This window comes from Chlorocebus sabaeus, chromosome 14 (genome assembly GCF_047675955.1).
Source record: "Chlorocebus sabaeus isolate Y175 chromosome 14, mChlSab1.0.hap1, whole genome shotgun sequence".
NCBI classification, from domain to species: Eukaryota; Metazoa; Chordata; class Mammalia; order Primates; family Cercopithecidae; genus Chlorocebus; species Chlorocebus sabaeus.
Window position 1 is genome coordinate 73,249,858 of NC_132917.1, and position 25,484 is coordinate 73,275,341.

The 25,484-nt window shown below is 39.2% G+C and overlaps 1 protein-coding gene across 6 annotated transcripts in view; it reads left to right on the forward strand.

The window, feature by feature from the left end:
• Positions 1-3,491: 3,491 nt before the first annotated feature.
• Positions 3,492-25,484, forward strand: part of ALMS1 (ALMS1 centrosome and basal body associated protein) — a 228,773-nt gene continuing 206,780 nt past the window's right edge. For 4 of the 6 annotated variants that reach the window (XR_012095364.1, XM_073023075.1, XM_073023076.1 and 1 more), the window contains exon 1: positions 3,492-3,879. Coding sequence is in view for 3 of the 6 variants with exons in the window: in XM_073023075.1 (XP_072879176.1) it covers positions 3,526-3,879 (354 nt within the window). In the remaining 3 variants the exon portion in view is untranslated. Of the gene's footprint in view, positions 3,880-3,924; positions 4,092-19,357; positions 19,626-25,484 lie in introns of those variants that run through there. The other 2 variants (XM_073023078.1, XM_073023077.1) reach the window with 2 other exon arrangements.

Genomic DNA, 25,484 nt, shown 5'->3' on the forward strand with positions numbered 1-25,484 from the left:
TATATGATTATCCATGAAAACTCTGGCTAAGGAATTCAAATTTAAGTGGTTTTCTGAGCTGCTATAGCAGAAGTTTTGCCATTGATGGGGTCTGCTAAGGTCAGAGACCTCTTTTGGACCTCTTTTTTATTGTATTACCTTTGTTGTGGGAATTTCATTCACAGAATACCCATGAAAAGTGAGCCGGTTATCCCTCCTGGGAGTTATCCCAAGTAGTCTATGATTCTGTGTTTGCTTCATTTTGTTGGTTTCTGGGTGTTCTTCTCAGAGAAACACAGTCTACTGGAGGGGTGGTAATTTTAAGCACTGGAGGGTCTCTAAAAGTTAGCTTCAATATAAAGAATAAGTTAGTGTGCAAGCCAGATATTCCCATAAGGAAGTAGTACCCTAGGGGAGTACAGACTGTATTGGGAGGATAATGGCTATTTAGCACATCAGGGACAAGCCAACTTTCTTTCCCTCAAGATAAGCAGATTTCTTGGATGAAGTTAAACAGGTTTCTCCAAAGCAGGCTGGAATGTTTTGGAAGAGAACGACTTCAGTAGTGTTTCAAGAATAGCCCCAATATTAGTTTCTAGTCCTGAAGGGGTAGGTTTTTCTCATAGGATTATAATGACTTCAGGAAAACATTCTGTTGAAGGTCAAGGTCCAATTTTTATGAAACTGAAGTTTGGGATGAATTTTGTGAGGAATGCTTAAGTACCAGAAGTGACCTACAGAAGAAAATCTACTTGATGAAGTCTATGAAAGCACAGCTATTAAATTTTGTCAACAATTCCTTAAGAGCAGTAGCTATGGTTTGATAAAAACACTCCAGAGAGAAGTGTTTCTCTTCTGCCTTTTTTCTTTCCCTTCCTTTCCTTCTTTCCTTCCTTTTCCTTCTTTCTTTTCTTTCTTCTCCTTCCTTCCTTCCTTTTTCTTTCTTTCTTTTTTTACAGAGATTGGGTTTCGCTTTATTGCCCACTGGCATGATCACAGTTCACTGCAGTCTTGGACTCCTGGGCTCCCAGGATTCTCTTGCCTCAGCCTCCTGAGTAGCTGGGACTCCAGGTACATGCCACCATGCCCCAGCTAATTTTTTATTGTTTGTAGAGATGGGGGTCTTGCTACATTGCCTAGGTTAGTTAGGCTCCTGGTCTCAAGTGATCTTCCCACCTTGGCTTTCTAAAGTGCTGGAATTACAGGTATGACCCACTGCACCTGGCTAAATATTGTTTATTTTAAGTAGCAGAATATAGGGAGTCAAAAGTAACAGGATGAAGATAAGGGTTATCTCCCTGAGAAGTCAATTTGTTAGTTAATCAAGGGTGTCAAAATGCAATAAGCAAGATTAGTGATAGGGTAAAAGATGCCAAAGAATCAGAAAATTAATCTTGTCCTATTGTCTTGGGTATAAAGCACCCATTTCTGCAGTCAGCAGCTTCTGGGGAAGTCCCAAGAATCTTCAGTTTGAGGTCTTCCAACAGAATGGAATGTCCGGTCGCCAGGAGAAAATGATGCATGTCTTTTTAGTTGTGTAATAGGAATCCAAGGATCAATGTCTTGTAGTTTTACTGCTGGGTCAGTTGTTGACAGTACCTGACAATTTGGTTTTGTTTGTTTGTTTTTTTGCATTGAGGCTCAAGGGAAATTGTTTCTAATGCTTTTTCAGAAGACCAGATCTCTAACTTCAGAGGCTGCTTAGGTGGGTGCTTTAAGAATGCAGCTTCTATCTGCTGTTGATAAAGCAGGAGTTCTCTTATAAGTCCCCTGCAGCAATTAGTGATAGCAGCTTATGTTAGTAGTATCTAGTATTGGAAGTAATTCACAAATACATGAGGAAGCTTGTTATTAACTCAGGAGATAACTTATGGGTCTTAGAATGGATTGACCTGTTGTCATGAAGGCAAATAGAAGTACTTTGGGCTTCGGAAATTAGAGAGCTTTGAAAACTATTTTTTAGAATTCTATTAGTTCTCTTTATCTTTCCTGAAATTTGTGGATGCAAAAAGATAGTGGAGTTTCTAAAAAGGTAAAACTTTACAGAGTTATTTAATATCAGTGAAATGTGTGTCCTCTTACTGGAGATAAACATTGAGATTTCACATTCAGAAATACAAAATTAAGCAATTTTTTTCTACCATTACAGTAATAGGTCTCCAGCAAGGAGAACCCCTAAACCCCTTAAGAATAAATAATAACCCTAATGTGCTCATAGTCCATTTAGAAGTGTTCAACAGAACGCCAAGACTGGGCACCAGTTCATATTCTACCTTTATAGTTTTGCCAGGATTGGGTCATTGACAGGTAGGTAAGACATACCTCCTTGGCAATAACCCTAAAATTGCCCCACCAACATTGGTTCAGCATCATTATCAATGTATCTCTTCTATTGTGGGTAATACTATGAAGACTTTTTGCTGGACTCCACTTTAATTATGGGTATTTCCTTAGGTAACAGTGAAGCATCTCAAGATTATTATTATTATTTTTAAAATTTTAATTTAAAAATTTTCCCCATAGGTTATTGGGGTACAGGTGGTGTTTGGTTACATGGCATCTCAAGATACTTTAATTTGCCATTCATTTTGTAGAGGTTCCTGAAGCGGTCAGGAAATCTTTGTTTTTAAAGAACTCCAAAATCATTGTCGAACCACCAAAACATATGTACTATCCGTATAAATATTTGCGCTGTTACCCTTTATCAGCTGGTTGGTCTAGGCCAGGGCAATTCCTACACTAACAGAGGACCTGGGATGGCATGCTGAGTCAGCCACTTGCTAGGTAAGAAACTTCGGGCAAATTAATTTTTTGAGCCTCAGATTCTTCATACATGAAATAGTAATACTTGTCTCACAGAACCGTATCTAATGAGTTATTGTACAATAACCAACCTATCACTAAGTCCTTCACATTATTTCCTTTAATTATCACACCCATCCTATGCGATGGCCTATTATCATCGTTTTGGAGACACAAAGTCACATCGCTTTAAGTGGTGATGCCAGGATTCAAACTCCGATCTTTCTGATGCCAGTGCCCAGTTCTTAATCTAACAACCCGTGACACTTTTCCACGGTTACGTTGAAGCGCCCACCATATAGCCTGACATGTTAGGAGGTACTCAACCTTTAAAACTTTATAATTTGCATGTGTGATTATAACGGGTACGTCCTAGAGTTTGATCTCTCTCTGTGCAGGGGCTAAAACTCCACCCCAGCCGAGAACTACACTGTCCTCGCGCGGGGCTCTCTGCGCCCCCGGGAAGCACCCAGTCCCGGTTTATTGTGAGCTTACAGTACAGTTCGCAAGGTCCCGGCCGGTGACGGCGGCGAAGCGGCGGCGTCGCCTGTCGCAAATCTCCGCCCTGGGGCCTTCCCGCCGGGCCCCGCGCGGCGTCCCTAGCAACGCGCGCGCGGACTCCCGGCCCCGCCCAGGCGGGCGGCACTGCGCCTACGCTGGGCCACAACCGCCAGTCAGGTCTCTCCCCTTCCCCTCCCTCCCCCCTCCCTCCTCCTCCTCTGCCGCCCAGAGCGAGACACCAACATGGAGCCCGAGGATCTGCCATGGCCGGGCGAGCTGGAGGAGGAGGAGGAGGAGGAGAAGGAGGAGGAGGAGGAGGAGAAGGAGGAGGAGGCTACAGCGGCTGCGGCGGAGGCAGCGGCCGCGGCGAACTTGGACGACGTCGTGGTGGTGGCGGAGGTGCAGGAAGAGGCGGGGCGGGAGTTGGACTCCGACTCTCACTACGGGCACCAGCATCGGGAAAGTACAGACGACGAGGAGGACGAGGAGGACGAGGAGGCCAAGGCCTGGCTGCAGGCGCACCCCGGCAGGATTTTGCCTCTGCCTTCGCCTCCGAGGCACCGCTACTCGGAGGGCGAGCGGACCTCCCTGGAGAAGGTGAGGCAGGCCGGGGAGGAGTGTGGAGCCGCGGCGAGTGGAGGGTGGAGGCTGGGTCCCGAGCGCTCCGCCCTTCCGCCGGTCACGCAGCTTGACGGAGAAAACGCGCGCGGCTGAGGCTAGTAGGCGGCCCCGACTCTAGCCTAGGTTCCCGCAGGCTGCTCCGCGTCTCCAAGGCTTTGTGGCAAAGACTTCTCGTTTCCTCCCCCTCGGTGGGTCTTGGGCCTTTTGAACTCCCACAGACGTTCAGGGGAGTCTACATTCCCCGTGAGTGGGGGTGAGAAACGCTGAGAGAGGACCACGGGTGTGTCGAGCCCTGAAGGAGGGAAAAGGCGGTGTAGGAGCGGAGCGAGTGGTTGCCTGGGGAGCATCTTGTTGGGGAGACAGTGAACAGATTAGCTTGACTGAATTGCAGGACTGCCCTGAGGGAGCAGTGTGGATAATGTACACCGCGCGATCACTTAGTCTGGAGAGGCTCCCCGCAGGTTTTCCTCCTCTGGACAATCATTTGTAGCAATAAAGGGGTTCCCCAGCCGATAGGAGGGGCTTGGAATGCAAGAGGCTTGTGATGTGGCTTCAAACAGTCTGGAAAACTAGAAAGCGCAGATAATGCACAATGAAGAAAGCCGATTTCATGGTAGGCCCCCCGAAGATCATTTTGAAAATAACTCTCCGATTTATTTACTGCCCTTACCCTCTTTTTTAACTTACTGCTTTTCGAGGAGCAAGACCTGCCCTGTTCAGTACAGTAGCCACTAGCCACGTGTGGCTTTTCACATCTTAATTAAAGAGAAAACTATTATAGTTTTGAATAAGAGTTAAAAATAAATAAAATGAAAAATTCCATGCGTCTGTTCTTAGCACTTTTCAAGTATTCAGCAACCACACTAGGCTAGTGGCTACCATATTGGACAGAGCAGATAATGGAACAGTTCCATCATCACAGACAGTGAAGGTGTAGAGTTTTGTCACTAATGAACAGTAGTGGTTTTGTCTGGTGAATATTCCAGCGGGTACTTAATTCATTGAACATGTATTATTAGGATTCACCATGTGCCACACATTGTGCTGGGTGCTAAGGAAACCTTGGTGAACCCAGACATTTTTGGTCTCTGCCTTCCTCGTGTTCATGGTCTAGACAGGGAGGCAGACAGATTTCAGATGATCATATAAATAAAAGTAAAGCTAGTATGTGCTAATATTCTTTGAAAGCATAAAGTAAGATAATCTGGCCTTGTCAGTGAAGCTGGGAAAGCCTTGAGGAGGTTATGCTAGAGCTGACATCTGAAGACAGTTTAAGGTTAATCAGGCAAAGGGGAGGGAAAGAGCCCTCTAGTTGAGGGAAAAACACATGAAAAGGTACTGTTGGTGAGAGAGAGCATGGCATTTTCCAGGACCCAGAAGCCAATGTGGTTTGAGCACAGACTGCAAGGCTTTGTGTGCTATGCCAAGGATTTAGGGGCTTTATCTCTGGAGCTTTGGGAAGTTGACAAAAATATTTGAAAGGAGGAGATGTATGATAAGATAGGTGTTTCAGAAAGATCAGGTATATAGCAGAGTGCAGAACAGCTGTGATAGCAAGGTGGGATGGGGAGCAATAGTCGTAGGTCAAGGGCATAAATTAGGAGACCATTGCAGCATTGCCAGGCAAAAGATGATGAAATTTTGGAATAGGGAAGTGTTGGTGAATACAGGGAAAAGTGGACTGATTTGAGAGAGATTTAAGAGGCAAAATTATTATACTTAATAACGGATGGGATGTGAAAGGTGAAGTAGGCAGGTGTTAGGTTATTGTTTGAATGGTTGTGCCAATATTAAGATATGGCCAGATTTATGGTGGGGGTGGTGGCCGTGAGTGGGTGTTGGAATTGGTTGGGTGGATCTTAAGATTATGAGTTTGGTTTTGAAGACTGAAGGAGAAGTCTGGGTTAGAGATTCCAAGTTGTAAGTCATCTACATAGAGACCATAATTAAAGCCACACTTGTTGACTAGGTCTCCTAACTTTTATTTTGTCCTGTGACTTCTTGCTTGAATAACTACTAATATTCAAATCTTTATCTTGAAGCCTAGAGGAGGAGTTTTTTAAACAAAATTTTAATTTAATTTAATTTTAGATTTGGGGGTACATATGCGCGTAATTAACATGGATATACTGCGTAATAGTTAGGTTTGGACTTCTAGTGAATCTCTCACCCAAATAGTGAACATTGTACCTGATAGGTAATTTTTTATCCCTTTTCTCCTCCTTCTGGAGCCCCCAGTGTCTGTTTATTTTCATCTTTATGTCTGTGTGTACTTATTGTACCCATTCTATCTTTATGTCTCTGTATATGCATTGTACCCACTTGTCTTATCAGTGAGAGCATGTGGTATTTGATTTTCTGTTTCTGAATTATTTCACTTGATAAATAGCCTTCAGGCTCCATTCATGTTGCTGCAAAGAACAGGATTTCATTCTGTTTATGGCTGCATAATATTCAATGATGTATATTAATACATACTACATTTTCTTTATCTGTTCAGTTGTTGATGGACACTTAGGTTGATTTCATGACTTTGCTGTTGTGAACGGTGCTGTGATAAACATATGAGCACAGACTTTTTTTTTTTTTAATGGAGTCTAGCTGGTCTAGAACACCTGGGCTCAAGTGATACTCAGCCTTGGCTTCCCAAAGTGCTGGGACTACAGTTGTAGCTACTGTGCCTGGCTCAGATGACTCTTTGATGAAATGATTTGTTTTCTTTTGGATAGATACCCAGTAGTAGGATTGCTGGGTCAAATGGTAGTTGTTTTGAATTCTTCAGGAAATCTCCATACTGCTTTCCATAGGAGTTGAACAGCTTACATTTCCAACAACAGTGTATACCTGTTCCCTTTTCTTCTCATCCTTGCCAACATCTGTTTTTTGACTTTTTAATAATAGCCATTCTGACTGGTGTGAATGGTATCTCATTGTGATTTTAATTTGCATTTCTCTGATGCTTAGTGATGTTGAGCATTTTTTTCATGTTTTTTGGCCGCTCGTATGTCTTCTTTTGAGAAGTGTCTGTTCAATCTTTTGCCCGATTTTTAGTAGGTTTTTTTTTTTTTTTTTCTTGTTGATTTGTTTGAGTTCCTTATAGATAGATGCTGGATATTAGACCTTTGTCAGATGCATAGTTTGCAGATATTTTCTCCCATCCTGTAGGTTGTCTGTTTACTCTGTTGGTAGTTTATTTTGCTGTGCAGAAGCTCTTCAGTTTAATTAAGTTCCATTTGTCTGTTTCTATTTTTGTCGCATTTGCTTTTTAGGTCTTAATCATAAACTTTTTTCCTAAGTATTCTTTAGGATTATTATAGTTTTGGGCCTTATATTTAAGTCTTTAATCCATCTTGAGTTAATCTTTGCATATGGTGAGAGATAGGGACCTAGAGGAGGAATTTTTAAGCTAACCCTCTTTTACGTACAGCCAATGTGAGAAAATTATTATCCTGTTTAATAATGAGCTATCCCTTTTTTTTTCCCTCCCGAGACGAAGTCTTGCTCTGTCACCCAGGCTGGAGTGCAGCATCACGATCTTGGCTCACTGTAATCTCTGCCTCCCGGGTTCAAGCAGTTCTCCTGCCTCAGCCTCCCAAGTAGCTGGGATTACAGGCATCCACCACCATGCCTGGCTAATTTTTGTATTTTTAGTAGAGATGGGCTTTCACCATGTTGGCTAGGCTGGTCTTGAACTCCTGACCTGTGATCTGCCTGCCTCAGCCTCCCAAAGTGTTGGGATTAGAGGAGCCACTGTGCCTGGCCGCTAATGGTGAGCTATCTATGGGTAATAGAAAATCTTACTTCTGAGAGTCCAGAGTATTTTTTTCCTCCCCACAGTTTTTTCTTTCCCCTGAGAGAAATTAGGTATTTTCTTATTTACCTGAGAGAATATATGATAATATATAGAATATATAGGTGATTTTCTGTGTTAAAGGTAGATTTACGATGATACAATGAGTATTCAGATACGTTTTCCTTTAGTTCACTGGCATATTGAAACTTACTGGCATAGGTTGGAAAGTGTTTTAAGGAGAAAATGCTTAGTATGTTTCTTGCTAGAAATTTATGAACTATGAAATTTTTAGATGTGTTGTATAACATCTAATGCTGTGTATTTAGAGGATGAGATCAAATAATAGGAAACATTAATTTCATCCAGTTTACTCTCAAGTTAAATGACAAAATTTTGTTACTCAATTTACTCTCATATCTCACTAGATAATAAGGGAGTTATAGTGGTGTTATGTAAGGCAGTGATTAAGTTTGTAGTCCTGTTACTGAGACTGAGTTAAGCTATGATACTGTTTAAATTTGAAGCAAAATATGACCAGTCTTACAGCTCAGTCTTTTTAAGAGGGAAGTGAGTGATTCAGAGCCTCACGTTGTTTTTATGCTGGTTCTACAGACCATTCAAACACTTCTTGTAATTCCTCAACCTGAATTTCTGAGTTGTGCTCGGGAAGGTAATTCAGTTCTCTGGGTTGTTATCACTAGAAATTCTTGGTCTCTAACTTTTAATTGGGTCATCAGCAGTGCTTGGAAATCTTTTTTTTTTTTTTTTTTTTAAGATAAAGTCTCTCGCTCTTGTCACCAGGCTGGAGTGGCAGTGGCGTGATCTTGGCTAACTGCAACCTCTGCCTCTCGGGTTCAAGTGATTCTCTTGCCTCAGCCTCCCCAGTAGCTGGGACTACAGATGCGCGCCACCACGCTCAGCTAATTTTTGTATTTTTAGTAGAGACGAGGTTTCACCATGTTGGCCAGGACGGTCTCAATCTCTTGACCTCAGGTTATCCACACGCCTCGGCCTCCCAAAGTGCTGGGATTACAGGCGTGATGAGCCACTGCACCCGGCCCAACGGTGCTTGGAAATCTTTTTAGTTTCCTCTCTGTCAGCTTCTTTCCCCATCTTCCCTCTTAACCTCTGTCTCCCACCCAGAGTTCAACATCCCCCCATCAGCAGGTTACAGTTTCAAAGGAGAGAACACAGGCTGAACCTCTTCCGTTTCTGCTCCCCATCTCCAAATTCATCTACATTGCACAATTTATTTTTTTAACCTATTCATATGCATTTTATTATTAATATTAATCCTGTTTTGTGTTCCTAGGATAAAAACTATTTAGTCGTAGTGTGCTTTTCTCTTGAGGAACTGCTAGATTTTATTTGCAGATATTTGATAATGGTTTTAAATGTTTTTCTGTTTGTTTTTTGTTTTCTTGGCCAGTATGTATCAAATTTGACATCAATATTATGCCATTTTCATAAAAGGTACTTGGATGATTTTTGTTTTTCTGGAATAGTGTAAGTACAAAGGAATTTTTCTTTCTTGTATGTTTGAAAGATATCACCATTTAAACTATCTCTGGATTCCTTTCAGGGTTGTAGTATATATATGTTCTCTTTTCTTGGGTTAATTTTGGTAATTTTCCTAGGAAATCATTCTTTTCAGTAAGGGTTTATAGTTAATTTTAATGGAGTGCTACACAGTATTCTTTATTTTTTCATTTGCCTCTGTGGTTATTTTCACTTCTCATTCCCAATTTTGTGTAATTATGCTTTATTTTTCTCCTGATTTGACTAGGTAGGGGTTTATTTAATTTATTTTTCATTCAAGGACACAGCTCTTGATTTAAGTTTAATTCTGTTGCTGTTTATTTTTTTCATTATTAAAAATTAATTATTAATTTTAGTAAGTTCAGTTTTCATCTTTTACTGTTTCCTTAGGTTTACTTTGAGGTGTGTGTGTGTGTATTTCCTTGTGTTGAGTGCTTAATTGACTTCCTTAAAAACATTTTAATAGCTTTTTTGAGATATCATTCACATACTGTACAATTCATCCTTAATTTAAACTGCACAATTCAGCCGTTTTCGGTATATTCATAGATATGTGCCATCATGATCACGGTCAATTTTAGAACATTTTATCACTTCTAAGAGAAACCCCATACACTTTAGCTAATATCCCCCATCTTCCATTCCCCATATGCAACTATTAATCTACCTTCTGTCTATAGATTTATCTATTTTGGGCATTTCATATAAGTGGAATAATATGTGGTTTTTTTGTGACTGGGCTTCTTTCACTTAGCTTAATGGTTTCAGGATTCACCTGTGATGTGGTATGTATCAGCACTTCATTACTTTGTATGGCCGAATAGTATTTTATTATGTGGATATGTGATACTTTGTCTATCCATTCATTAGTTGATGGTCCTTTTTTTCCTACTTTTTGTCTATTATGTATAATGCTACTGTAGACATTCTTATATAAGTGTATGTGTGGACATATGGATTCATTTCTCTTGGATGTATATCTAGGAGTATAATTTTTGGGACATATGGAATTCTGTTAACCTTTTAAGGACCTGCCAGATTGTTTTCCAAAGTGGCATTCCTATTATCAGTGTATGAGAGTTACATTTTCCCACATCGTTATCAGCACTTGTTATTACCTGACTTTTTTGTAGTTTTGATTTGCATTTCCCTTATGGTTCGTGCATCTTTTCATGTGCTTCTTGGCCATTTGTGCGTCTTCTTTGAAGAAATAGCTATTCAGGTCTTTTGCCCATTCTTTAATTGAGTTATTTGTGTTTTTACTATTGAATTGTGAGAATTCTTTATGTATATTATTTTTATATATGCATATTACATATATAATCCCTTATCAATCAAGGGATTGACAAGATACAGTCCCTTGACAAATATGAGGTCATGAGGACCTACTATGTTTTCTTTGAGATTTTATAGTATTGCTATTACATGTAGGTCTTTGATCCATTTTGAGTTACTTTTTGTGTGTGATGTGAAGAAAGGGTTCAGACTTTATTCTTTTGTGACTCTCGAGCACTGTTTTTTTTTTTTAATTTTATTTGTGTAAATTTATAGAGTTCAAGTATAGTTTTGTTACATTGATATATTGCATAGTGATGAAGTCAGGGCTTTTAGTGTCTCCATCACTGGAGTAGCCTATGTTGTACTCATTAAGTAATTTCTCTTCATCCACCCCACTCCCCCACTCTCACACTCCCCACCCTTCCAATATTCTATTCTCTGTCATTCATACTCTCCTTCCAGGTGTACATATTATTTAGCTCCCACTTGGAAGAATAGGCAGTTTGTCTTTTTGCAGCACCATTTGTTAAAGAGGCTCTTCTTTTCCCCATTGATTTGTCTTATTATCCTTGTAGAAAATCAGTTAGCCATAGATATGGCTTTATTTCTGGATTCCCAATTCTATTTCATCGATCTATATGCCCACCTTATGCCAGGAGACACTTTTTTTTTTTTTTTCTCTGAGACAGATGTCTCTTTGTTGTCCAGGATGGAGTGCATGCAGTGGTGCAATCTTGGCTCACTGCAACCTCCACCTCCTAGGCTCAAGTGGACCTCCTATCTCGCCTACCAAGTAGCTGGAACTACAGGCACATGCCACCATGCCTGGCTAATTTTTGTAGTTTTTGTAGAGATGGAATCTTACCATGTTGCCCAGGCTGGTCTCAAACTATTGGGTTAAATCCATCTGTCTACCTCGGCCTCTCAATGTGTTGGGATTACAGGTGTGAGCCCCATGCCTGACTAGGAGACACTCTTTTGATTAATATTGCCTTATAGTAAGTTTTGAAATGGGGGAGTTCTCCAACTTTGCTTTCATTTTTCAAGATGTTTTAGTCATTCTGGAGCCCCTTGCAATTCCATATGAATTTTAGATTAGCTTGTCAATTTCTACAAAGAAGCCAGCTAATATTTTGATAGAGATTGTGATGAATCTGTAGATCAGTTTGGGAGTATTGTCATCTTGATGTTAAATCATCTGGTCCTTTTTTTTTTTTTTTTTTTTTGAGATGGAATCTTGCCCAGGCTGGAGAGCAGTGGTGCGATCTCAGCTCACTGAAACCTCTGCCTCCTGGGTTCAAGCAGTTCTCTTGCCTCAGCCTCCAGTAGCTGGGATTACAGGTGCGTACCACCACGCCTGGCTTATTTTTGTATTTTTGGTAGAGATGGGGTTTCACCATGTTGGCCAGGCTGCTCTCGAACTCCTGACCTCAAGCGATCCACCTGCTGTGGCCTCTCAAAGTGCTGGGATTGCAGGCATGAGCCACTGTGCCTGGCCTAATCATCTGGTTCATGAACATGGGATATCTTTTCATTTATAGTTGTATCAATTAATGATGAGGTTACATTCTGAGAAATGTTTCATTACACTATTTCATTGTTGTGCAAACATCATATAGTGTACGTACACAAACCTAGATGACATAGCCTACTACACACCTAGGCTATATAGTCTAACCGTTTGCTTCTAGGCTACAAACCTATACAGCATGTTACAGTACTGAATACTGTAGGCAGTTGTAACACCATGGTAAGTATTTGTGTATCTAACACACAAATTTTATATATATATATATATATATTTTTTTTTAGACAGAGTCTTGCTCTGTCGCCCAGGCTGGAGTGCAGTGACACAATCTTGGCTCACTGCAACCACTGCTTCCCAGTCTCAAGTGATTCTCACGTCTCAGCCTCCTGAGTAGCTGGGATTACAGGTGTGTGCCACCACACCTGGCTAATTTTTGTATTTTTAGTGGAGACGGGGTTTTGCCATGTTGCCTAGGCTAGTCTTGAACTCCTGACTCAAGTGATCTGCCCGCCTTGGCCTCCCAAAGTGCTGGGATTAGAGGCGTGAGCCACCATGCCGGGCCGGTATTATAATCTTATAGGACCACCATTATGTATGTGGTCTGTAGTTGATGGAAATGTTCTTATGTGGCATACAACTAATTAGATGTTTAAATTTCAATAATGTTTTATAGTTTTCAGAATTGCACATTTTTTCTTAAATTATTCAAAGTATTGTATTGTTTTTAATGGTATTATAAGTGGAATTATTTTTCTTAATTGAATGTTTGGGTTATTCGTTGTTAATGTTAAACACTTGATTTTTATATGTATTAATATTGTTTCTGAATCTCTTCTGAACTTGTTTATTCATCCTAATAGATTATTTGTGGGTTCTCTATGATTTTCTGATAAAGATCATGTCAAGGGCAAATATATATAGCTTTATTTTTTCTTTCCAATCTGGATGCCTTTTATTTATTTATTTATGGCTAATTGCCCTGGCTAGAACCTTTAGTAAAATATTGAATAGGAGGGGTAAGAGTGTATATGCTTTTTTATTCCTGATCTTAGGGCAGGGGTGTCCAATCTTTTGGCTTCCCTGGGCCACATTAGAAGAATTGTCTTGGGCCACACATAAAATACACTAACAATAGCTTATGAGCTAAAAAAAAAAAACTGCAAAAATGTCATGTTTTAAGAAGGCTTACGAATTTGTGTTGGGCCACATTCATGGTCCTGGGGCTGTGGGTTAGACAAGCTTGTCTTAGGGAGAAAGCATCCACTCTTTTACCTCTGAGTACGATGTTAGTTGTGCGTTTTTAATAGATGCCCTTATCATTATTGATGAAGTTTCTATCCCTAATTTCTTGAGTGTTTTTAATAATAATTTTGTCAAACTATTAATCGATGTATTACATGAATTGATATTAGGTTATTAAACCAGCCTTGTGAAAATAACTCACTTTGTCACAGTGTATAAACATTTTATGTGTTGCCTGTCATAGAAATACACACACACACACACGCTTGTATTTTGTTTGAGTTATTCCATCTATATTTGTAAGATACATTGGTCTGTAGTTTTCTTTTGATGCCTTTGTCTGGTTTGGTATCAGGGTAATATTGACCTCAACGTGAATTGAAGTATTCCTATTGTTTTTGGAAAAGTTTGTGAAGGACTGGCATTAATTATTTGGAAGGTTGATTGGTTACATCAAATGGGTCTGGGGTCTTTTTTTTTTTTTTTTTTGCAGGGTGGGGCATAGTATTTTAATTACTAAATCACTCTTTTTTCTTGTTGTGGGTCTATTCAGATTGTCCATTCTTTCTTAAGTCAGTTTCAGTAATGTGTGATTTTTCTGGGCGTTTGTCCATCTCCTCTAAGTTATCAAATTTGTTAACATACAGTTTTAAAATAATATTCTCTTATAATGCTTTGTATTTCTGTAAAGTTGGCAGTGAAGTCCCCTTTTTTATTTTTTATTTTGGTAGTTTGAGTCTCTTTTTTCCTTGGTGAGTCTAGTTAAAGGTTTTAAAATTTTGTTGATATTTCCAGAGACTATCTTTTGGTTTGATTGCTTTTCATTATTCTCTATTTATTTCCATTTGAACCCTTCTGCTTTGCTCAGGTTTAGTTTTCTCTTTTCTAGTTTATGATGGAAGACTAGAATATTGATCTTTATTCTATTTGTAATATACATGTTTATAACTATAAATTTCCCCCTGAGTACCAGTTTAGTTGCAACTCATAAATTTTGGTATGTGTTTTTATCATCTTAAAATACTTAAAATTCTTTTTCATGATTTTTTTTTTTGACCTATTTATTGGTTGTTTAGGAGTCTGTTGCTTACTTTCTGCATATTTGTGAGTTTCTCTATTTCCTCTGTTGTTGATTTCTAAATTCATTTCATTTTGATTTGAGAATATACCTTATGATTTTAATTATTAAAATTTTTGAGGTTTTATGGCCTAGCAAATGGTCTATCTTGGGGAATGTTCCATTTGTACTCAAAAAGAATGTATATTTGTATATTAAGCTGCTCTCAGATGGAATGTTCTATGATTCTTACTAGGTCTAGTTGTTTATAGTGTTGTTCACATCTTGTATTTCCTTGTTAGTGTTTTGTCTAGATGTTCTGTTCTTTAAAAAAAAAATTAGATCTTTTTAGGAAGTAGCTATATGTTTACAAAAAAATTGAGCAGAAAGTAGAGAATTGTTATTCACCACTTCCTCCTTCCCTCCTTTCTGTGTTGCAGTAGTGTGGTATATTTGTTGTAATTGATGAGCTAGTATTGATACATATCATTATTATTTATTTGTTTATTTACTTTGAGATGGAGTCTCGCTCTGTCTCTTGAAATATCAACAAAATTTTGACAACATACAGTGTGGCGCAGTCTTGGCTTACTGCAACCTCAGCCTCCCGAGTTCATGCAGTTCTCCTGCCGCAGCCTCCCAAGTAGCTGAGATTACAGGCATGTGCCACCATACCCAGCTAATTTTTTGTATTTTTAATAGAGATGGGGTTTCACCATGTTGGTCAGGCTGGCTTGAACTTCTGACCTCAAGTGGTTTGCCTGCCTTGGCCTCCCCAAGTTCTAGGATTACAGGCTTGAGCCACTGCACCTGGCCAATACATTATTATTAAAATTCATAGTTTGTATTATGGTTTACTCCATTTTGTACGTTCTTTGGGTTTTGACAAATGAATAATGACATGTTTCCACTGTTATGGTGGAACATGTGGTGTCATATGGAATGATTTCACTGTCGTAAAAATCTCCTGAATTTCACCTGTTCATCGTTCCTTCCTTATTTCTGAAATCCTGGCAACCACTGATATTTTTGCTGTTTTTGTAGTTTTGTCTTTGCAATGTCATATAATTAGAACCTTACAGTATGTAGCCTTTTCAGAATGACTTCTGCCACTTAAGCAATGTGCATTTAAAATTCCTCCATGTCTTTTCATGATTTAATAGCTTACTTGTTTCTTCCCCCTTGATTATTTTACTGTGGTAAAATACACATAACATAAAATTGACCGTTTAACCATTTTTTAAGTGGCATTAAGTACATTCACATTGTTGTGTAACCATCACTACAGTCCATCTCCAGAACGTTTTAATCTTCCCAAACTTAAATTCCAACATCTGCCATATCTGAGTCTGGTTGTAATGCTTGCTCAGTCTCTTCCAAACTGTGTTTTTGTCTTTTAGTATGCCTTGTAATTTTTGGTTGAAAACCAAACATGATGTACTTGGATGTGAAAGGAACTGAGGTAAATAGGTCTTTATTTATCTCATTAGAGGTTGTATTGTATTTACTGTTCGCCATACTATAGGTTTCAGAGACTAAAATTTCCCCTGGTGACCTTGATTTTTATCTCCCATTGGCTTTGGGTTTCCCTAAGGATTTCTTCTTAGGTAAGATCTGGGATGTGGTGTTCTTTCAGTTACATTCCTCTGTTACTATCAGGAGCCCTACTGATACAGTGATAAAGTTTTGGGGTGAGGGGAAGTGTTCTATAGTCCAATGATTAGGTCTCAGTCTTTCCTCTGGGCTGTGACCTTCATCAGTGTTTCTCATCCCCCACTCACAGGTGAGACAGGAAGGCTAGAAGGGGCTGGAGTTGGCTATTTCTCTGCTCCCATGTTGAAGGATCCAGTGGGCTTGAGTTGGTTATTTCCCTTCCGCTTCCTCAAAAGTTACAGTGGGCTGAAGCTGGGTATTTCCTTTCCCTAAGGTCAGTTAGTCTGTAAAACTCTAGTTAGTTAGGCTCTGGTAAAACAGTTTGAGGGCAAGTTTTCTAAGAAGAACAAACTACTCTGGGAATATTCAAAATGGGTATCCCCCAACCCTCTCCCCCTAACTGGGGAGTAGGTATTTTTCTGTCATCTTAACTGTGGTAACATGCTAGGGGTTGTGGAGATAAAACTTACAGAAGTATGGAGGCCCTTCGTAAGACTGGTTTCCCTGCAGCTTTTGATTCTCAAAGTCTGCATTGCACCTCCAGCAATTTGTCAATTATACTAGTTTTTTCTTCCCTAGTACTAGTTAGTTCCCACAATGGTTTCTGTTCTTGTGTTTCTGCTCTGGTAAGTTGTGATTCTCTGTGTATGTCTCTCTCCAACTTTTGAAACAATAGTTTGTCCTTCATCTCAGTTCTCTGATGGATATAAGAAGAGTTTTGATTTTTTAGTTTGTTTAGCTTGTGTGTGTGTGTGTGTGTGTGAGAGAGAGAGAGAGAGAGAGAGAGATGGGGATGGGAATGATTAGATTACTTCAAAGCTCTTTATATGCTTCACCAGACCTCTGTGTTTTTTGTTGTTGTTTTTTTTTTGTTTTTTAAGATGGTATTTCACTCTTGTTGCCCAGGCTGGAGTGCAGTGGCATTATCTTGGCTCGCTGCAACCTCTGCCTCATGGATTCAAGTGATTCTCCTGCCTCAGCCTCCTAAGTAGCTGGGAATACAGGCATGTGCCACCACGCTCAGCTATTTTTTTTTTTCTTGTATTTAGTAGAGATGGGGTTTTACCATGTTAGGCTGGTCTCAAACTCCTGACCTCAGGTGATCCACCTGCCTCGGCCTCCCAGAGTGCTGGGATTACAGGCGTGCAGTTTTGCTTTTAAACAGACTTTATCTTTTAGAGCAGTTTTAGGTTCACAGCCACATTGACTGGGTAATACAGAGAGTTCCCATCTGTGCCCTGCCCCTCCCCATAGCCTCCCTCACTGTTAACATCCTGAATCAGAGAGGTGTCTATAGCTTGTCTTTTTATTCTTTTGACAGTGTTTTTCACAAAGCAGAATAAGTTTTTAATTAAGTCCAGCTTATCAATTATTTCTTTCATAGATTATATGCCTTTAGTATTATATCCAAAAAGCCATCACCAAACCCAAGGACATCTAGATTTTCTCCTATGTTATCTTGTAGGAGTTTTATACTTTTGCACTTTGCATTTAGGTCTTTTTATACTTGTGCTCTTTGAATTGAGTTAATTTTTTTGTGTGAAGGATGTCAGGTCTGTGTCTGGGTTCATTGTTTTGCATGTAAATGTCCAGTTGTTCCAGCACCATTTATTGAGAAGACTTTCTCCATTGTATTGCCTTTTGTTTATTTTTTTTAATCAAAAAATCAATTGAATATATTTATATGGTTCTATTTCTGGGCTTTCAATTCTGTTTTATTGATCAGTGTGTCTCTATTTCGTTGATACACGCTGTCTTTATTACTGTAGCTTTATGGTAAGTCTTGAAGTTGGGTAGTGTCAGTCCTCCAATTCGGAGTCTTTTGCCTCTCCATATAAACTTTAGATTGAATTCATTGATGTGTATTAAATATTGCTGGGATTTTGCTTGGGATTGCATTGATCTTTAACAGATCAAGTTGGGAAGAACTGACATCTTGACAATATTGAGTATTTCATGAAGTTGAAATACCTTCTCATTTATTTAGTTCTTTGATTTCATTCATCAAGTTTTATAGTTGATTTCATTCATCAATTTTTATAGTTTTCCTCATATAGATCTTACATATATTAAGTTAATTTATACCTAAATATTTCATTTCTTGGGTTGTTGATGTAAATGGTATTGTACTTTTAACTTCAAATTCTACGTCATTGCTGGTATATGGGAAGTGATTGACTTTTATATATTAACCTATATTCTGCAATTTTGCTAGTTTTACTTATTAGTTCCAGGAAAGTTTTGTCAGTTCTTTTGGATTTTTTTTTTTTTTTTTTTGAGATGCAGTCTTGCACTGTCACCCAGGCTGGAGTGCAGTGATGCGATCTCGGCTTACTGCGACCTCCGCCTCCCAGGTTCAAGTGATTCTCCTGCTTCAGCCTCCTGAGTAGCTGGGATTACAGGTGCCTGCCACCACGCCAGGGTAATTTTTTTTGTTTTTTTTGTATTTTTAGTAGAGATGAGATTTCACTATGTTGGCCAGTCTGGTCTCAAACTCCTGACCTTGCGATCCGCCCTCCCGAAGTGCTGAGATTACAGGCGTGAGCCACTGTGCCTGGCCTGAATTTTCTATATGAACTGACAGTCATGTCATCTGCAAACAGAGAGTTTTATTTCCTCCTTCCCAAACTGTGTACCTTTTATTTCCTTTTCTTGTCTTATTGCATTAGCTGTGACCTCCAATACACTGTTGGACAGTGGTGAGAGGGTGTATTAGGTCATCATTGTGTTGCTATAAATAAATACCTGAGGCTGGGTAAGTTACAATGAAAAGAGGTTTAATTGACTCATGGTTCTGCAGAGTATGAGAAGCTTGGTGCCAGCATCTGCTTCTGGTGAGCTTATAATCATGGTGGAAGGTGAAGTGGGGGCAGGCGTCTCATATGGTGAGAGCAGAAGCCAGGGAGCAAGGGAGGAGGTGCCACTCTTTTAAACAACCAGGTCTTCTGTGAACTTAGTGTGAGAGCTCACTTACCACTAAGGGAATGTTGTTAAACTAATCACGAAGGATCTACCCCCATGATCCAGTCTCCTTGTACCACACCCCACCTCCAACACTGGGGATTACATTTCAATATGAGATTTGGAAGGGACACATATCCAGACCATATCAGAGAGGGAATCTTTGCCTTGTTCTTGATCTTAGAGGGAAAGCTTCAAGTTTCATTAGGTGTGATAATAGTTGTAGGATTTTTTATAGGTACTCTATATCAAGTTGAGAATATTCGCCTCTATTCCTACTTTAATGAGAATTTTTATTGTGAAGAGGTTGTCAAATGTTTTTTCTGCATCTATTATATGATCATGTAGTTTTTCTTCTGAAGCTTGTCAATGTGATGGATTATATTAATTGATTTTTTTGTTTGTTTGTTTTGAAACAGGGTCTGGCTTTGTCACCCAGGCTAAAGTGCAGTGGTACGATCTTGGTTCATTGCAACCTCTGCTCCAAGGCTCAAGCCATCCTCCTACTTCAGCCTCCTGAGTAACTGGGACCACAGGCATGTGCCATCACACCAGGCTGATTTTTGTATTTTTTTAGAGACGGGGGTCTCACTTTATTGCCCAGGCTGGTCTCGAACTCCTGAGCTCAAGTGATCTGCTCACCTTGGCCTCTCAAAGTGCTGGAATTACAGGTGGGAGCTACTGTGCCCAGCCTTAACTGATTTTTGAATGTTAAATCAAGTTTGCATACGTGGGATAAATCCACTTGGTCATGATGTACAATACTTTTGTACATTGTTAAATTTGATTTGCTAATATTTTGCTGAGAATTTTTACGTTGATGTTCATGAGAGATAATGGTCTGTAGCTTTCTTTTTTTATAATGTGTTTGTCTGGTATTGGCAGTAGGGTAATACAGACCTCATAGAATGATTAAGAAGTATTCTCTCTGATGCTGTCTTCTGAGAGATTTTAGAGAACTGGTACAATTTCCTCCTTCAGGGTTTGGTAACATTACCAGTGAACCTGTCTGGGTTTGCTGCTTTGTGTTTTAGAAGGCTATTAATTCATGAGTCAGTGTTTTTAATAGATATAGGCTTATTCATTTTGTCTATTTTTTGTGTCAGATTTGACAGATTGTCTCTTTTCTTTTTCTTTTTTTATTTTTTTATTTTTTTTATTGAGACAGAGTCTCGCTCTGTTGCCCAGGCTGGAGTGCAGTGGTGCAATCTCAGCTCACTGCAAGCTCTGCCTCCCCGGTTCACGCCATTCTCCTGCCTCAGCCTCCTGTGTAGCTGGGACTATAGGCGCCCACTACCGCACCCGGCTAATTTTTTGTATTTTTAGTAGAGATGGGGTTTCACTGTGTTAGCCAGGGTGGTCTCAATCTCCTGACCTCGTCATCCGCCCGTCTCGGCCTCCCAAAGTGCTGGGATTACAGGCGTGAGCCACCATGCCTGGCCTCATTTTTGATATTTATAATTTGCATCCTTTATCTTGTTTTATTAGCCTGGCTAGAGGTTTATTGATTTTACTGATCTTTTCAAAAGAACCAGCATTTAAGCTTTCACTGATTTTCTCTCTTTGTTTGCTGTTCTCAATTTCATTGATTTCTGCTCTACTTTTTATTTATTTTCTTCTCCTCACTTTAGGTATGATTTATTCTTCTTTTTCTAGTTTCCTAAGTTGGAAGCTTTGATAATCGATTTCAGATTTTTTCCCTAATATATACGTTCAGTGTTATAAATTTCCCAGTAAGCACTGCTTTTGCTGCATCACGAATTTTGATAAGTTGTATTCTTACTTTTATTTAGTTAAAATATTTTAAAATTTCTTTTGAGAGTTCTTCTTTGACTCACATGCTATTTAGAAATACGTTGTTTAATCTCTTAAGTATGTTGGGATTTTCCAGCTATTTTTCTGTTATTGATTTCTAGTTTATTTTTTTCCTTTATTGTATATGTTTATACATCATGATGTTTTGATATACATATACCTAGTGAAATGGTTGCCATAGTCAAGCAAATTAACATATTCATTATCTCACATAGTTGCTGCCTTTTTTTTGGTTGCAAGAGCATCTAAATTCCTTTTAGCAAGAATCCTAAATAAAATACAATATTATTAACTATAGTGCTTATGTTTTACATTGAATTGCTAAACTTGCTTGTCCATAATACCTGCAACTTTGAATCCTCTGACCTACATCTCCCCATTTCTTCCCCGTTCCTTACTTCTACTTCTTTGTACTTGACTTTAAAAAATAGATTTCATATATAAGTGAGATCATGCAGTATTTTTCTATCTTCCAGGTTTATTCATGTGACAAATGGCAGGATCACCTTCCTTTTTAAGGTTGAATAATATTCCTCCCCTTTCCCCTTCCCCTCCCCGTGTGTGAGTGTGAGTGTATGTGTGTGTATCTCATAGTGTATTCATCAAAGGATACTTTAGTTGTGTTCATAGCTATTGTGATAATGCGCAATGAACACGGGAGTGCAGGTATCTGTATGAGGTGGTGGTTTCGTTTTCTTTAGGTTTTTCCCAGAAATGGAATTGCTAGGTCATACAGTAGTACTTTTCTTTCTTTCTTTCTTTCTTTTTTTTAAGACAGAATCTCGCTCTGTTGCTCAGGCTGGAGTGCAGTGGTGCGTTCTCAACTCACTGCAACCTCCGCCTCCCGAATTCAAGTGATTCTTGTGTCTCAGCCTCCTGAGTAGCAGGGGTTACAGTTGTGCACTACCCTGCCTGGTTGATTTTTGTATTTTTAATAGAGGCGGGGTTTTGCCATGTTGGCCAAGCTGGTCTCAAACTCCTGACCTCAAGTGATCCGCCCATGTTGGCCTCCCAGAGTGTTGGGATTAAAGGCGTGAGCCAACGCGCCCAGTGGTAATTCTATTTTTAATTACTTTAGAAAACTTTACACTGTTTTCCGCAGTTGCTGCACTGGTTTACATTGCCACCAACAGTGTACAAGGGTTCTCTTTTTTCCACACCCTTGCCAACACTTATCTCTTGAATCTTTTTGTTTTTTAAATAATAGCCATTCTAACAAGTGTGAGATGATATTTCATTATGGTTTTAATTTGCATTTCCCTGATGATAGTAATGTTGAGCATCTTTTCCTATGCTGGTTGGCCATTTTTCTTTTCTTTTTTTTCTGTTTTGGAGAAATGTTTATTCAGGTCCTTTGCCCATTCTAAGATTAGGTTATTTGTTTTTCTTCTACTGAGTTGCACGAGTTCTTTATATGTTGTGGAAATTGACTCCTTATCAGATATTATATGCTTTGCAGTTATTCTCTCCTCATCTGTAGTAGACTGTCTTTTCATTTTGTTGTTTACTTAGATTTGAAACTCTTTAGCTTGATTTAGTTCCATTTACCTATTTTTGCTTTTGTAGCCTGAGCTTTTGTTGTGATATCCAAAAAAAAAAACCTTGCCAAGACAAATGTCAAGGAGCTTTTCCCATATATTTTCTTCTGGGAGTTTTATGGTTTTAAGTCTTCATGTTGAGTTCTTTTTTTTTTTTTGAGACGGAGTCTCGCTCTGAGGCCCAGGCTGGAGTGCAGTGGCCAGATCTCAGCTCACTGCAAGCTCCGCCAACCGGGTTCACGCCATTCTCCTGCCTTAGCCTCCCGAGTAGCTGGGACTACAGGCGCCCGCCACCTCGCCCGGCTAGTTTTTTGTATTTTTTAGTAGAGACGGGGTTTCACCGTGTCAGCCAGGATGGTCTCGATCTCCTGACCTCGTGATCCACCCGTCTCGGCCTCCCAAAGTGCTGGGATTACAGGCTTGAGCCACCGCGCCCGGCCATGTTGAGTTCTTTAATCAACTTTGAGTTGATTTTTGCTGATGGTGTAAGGTAAAGGTCCAATTTCATTCTTTTGCATGTGGAAATTTAATTTTCTCAGCACCATTATTTGAAGAGACTTTCTATTCCCTATTGTATCTTCTTGGTGCCCTTGTCAGAAATTAGCGCATCATATATACTTGGATTTATTTTTCTCTCTCTATTCTGTTCCACTGGTTTACATGTCTGTTTTTTATTCCAGTACCACACTGTTTGGGTTACTATAACTTTGTAACATAATTTGAAACCAGGAAGTGTACTTCCTCCAACTTCGTTTTTGTCTTACAGAATTACTTTGGCTCTTTAGAGTCTTTTGTGGTTCTATATGAATTTTAGATTTTTTTTTCTATTTTTGTAAAAAATGCCATTGGAATTTTCATAAGGATTGCATTGACTTTGTGTTGCTTTGGCTAGTACATACATTTTAACATTAATTATTTCAGTCCATGAACATGGAATATCTCTGTTTATTTGTGTCCTTAATTTCTTTCATTAGTTTTGCAGTTTTCAGTGGATAGATCTGTTGCCTTCTTGGTTACATTTATTTCTAAGTCTTTTTATTTTGTTTTTTGGTGCTATCATAAGTGGGATGGTTTTCTTGATTTCTTTTTCATATAAGTAGTTATTTGTGTACAGAAGTGCAACTGATTTTCATATATTGAGTTTGTATCCTGCGACTTTACTGGATTTATTCTTTTTTTTTTTTTTTTTTTTGAGACAGAGTCTCACTCTGTTGCCCAGGCTGGAGTGCGGTGGCTCGATCCCTGCTCACTGCAACCTCCACCTCCTGGGTTCAAGTGATTCTCCTGCCTCAGCTTCCCAAGTAGCTAGGACTACAGGTGCGCTGCCACACCTGGCTAATGTTTGTATTTTAGCAGAGATGGGGTTTCGCCATTGTTGGTCAGGGTGGTCTCAAACTCCTGACCTCAAGTGATCCACCCACTTTGGCCTCCCAAAGTGCTGGGATTACAGGCGTGAGCCACTGTGCCCGGCCTGTTTATTCTAACAGTGTCAATTTTGGAGTCTTGTGGGGGGTTTTCAGTATATAGGACTTTTTTCCTTTCAATTTATATTTCTTTTTCTTGCCTAATTGCTTTAGTAGGATTTCTAATACTGTGTTGAGTAGAAGGGTGAGAGCAAGCATCTTTGTCTTGTTTCTGATCTTAGAGGAAAAGTTTTCAGTTTTTCACCATTGAGTATGATATGAGCTGTGGGACATATAGCTTTTATTATGTTGAGGTAGTTTTCTTCTGTTTGTAGTCTGTTGACTTTTTTTTTTTTTTTTAAATAAAGGGTGTTGAATTTTGTGAAGTGCTATTTCTGTTTCATTTGAAATGATCATGTGGTTTTGTCCTTCCGTTAATGTGGTGTATTACGTTGATCAATTTTTGTATGTTGAACCATCCTTGTATTCCAAGAATTCTACTTGGTCATAGTGTGTAATCCTTTTAATGTATGCTGAATTCTTATTGGTACTATTTTGTTGAGGATTTTTACATCAATATTCATCAGGGATATTGGTTTATAGTCTTCTAATGTCTTTGTCTGACTTTGGTATCAGGGTAATGCTGGCCTCATAGAATGATTCGGAAGTGTTCCCTCCTCTGCAATTTTTTGGGATTGTTTCAGGAGGATTGGTGTTAATTCTTCTTTAAATGTATGGTAGAATTCTCCAGTGAAGCTGGCTTTCTTGTCCTGGGCTTTTTTTTTTTTTTGGAGACAGGGTCTTTCTTTGTCACCCAGGCTGGAGTGCAGTGTTGCAATCTTAGCTCACTGCAACCTCTGCCCTCCAGGCTCAAGCAATCCTCCCACCTCAGCCTCCTAAGTAGCTGGTACCACAGGCAAGCACCACCATGTCCAGCTATTTTCTTTGTATCTTTAGCAGAGACGGGATCTCACCATGTTGCCCAGGCTGGTTTCTAACTCCTGAGCTCAAGCGTTTCTCCTGCCTTGGCCTTCCAAAGTACTGGATTACAGGTGTGAGCCACTGCGCGCGGCCATGGGCTTTTCTTTGTTGGGAGGTTTTGGATTATTGATTCAATTTCCTTGTTACTGGTCTGTTGAGATTTTCTTATTTTTTCATGTTACTCAGTCTTGGTAGGCTGTGTGTTTCTAGGAATTGATCTGTTTCTTCTAGGCTGTCCAATTAGTTGGAGTACAGTTGTTCATAGTATTCTCCTATAATCCTTTTTATTTCTATGGCATTGGTTGTCATGTCGTCACCTCTTTCATTTCTGATTTTAGTTATTTGAGGCATTTCTTTTTCTTAGTCAGTCTAGCTAAAGGTTTGTCAAGTTTTATTGATATTTTCAAATAACTATTGGTTTTCTTGATTTTTTCCTACTGTTTTTCTATTCTCTTTTCTTTATCTCTGCTCTAATCTTTTTTATTTTTTTCCTTCTAATCACTTTGGGTTTAGTTTCTTTTTCTAGTTCTTCAAGGTGTAATGTTAGATTGTTGACATGAATTTTTTTTTTTAATATAGACATTTACAACTGTTAATTACCTTCTTAGTCCTACTTTTGCTACATTCCATAAGCTTTGGTATTTTGTGCTTTCATTTTTGTCGTAATGTATTTTCTTATTTCCTTTGTTACTTCTTCCTTGACCCTTTGTCTTTTTAAGAGTTTGTTGTTTAATTTCTACAAATTTCTTGATTTTCCACTTTTCTTTCTGTAACTACCTTCTAGTTTCATTCT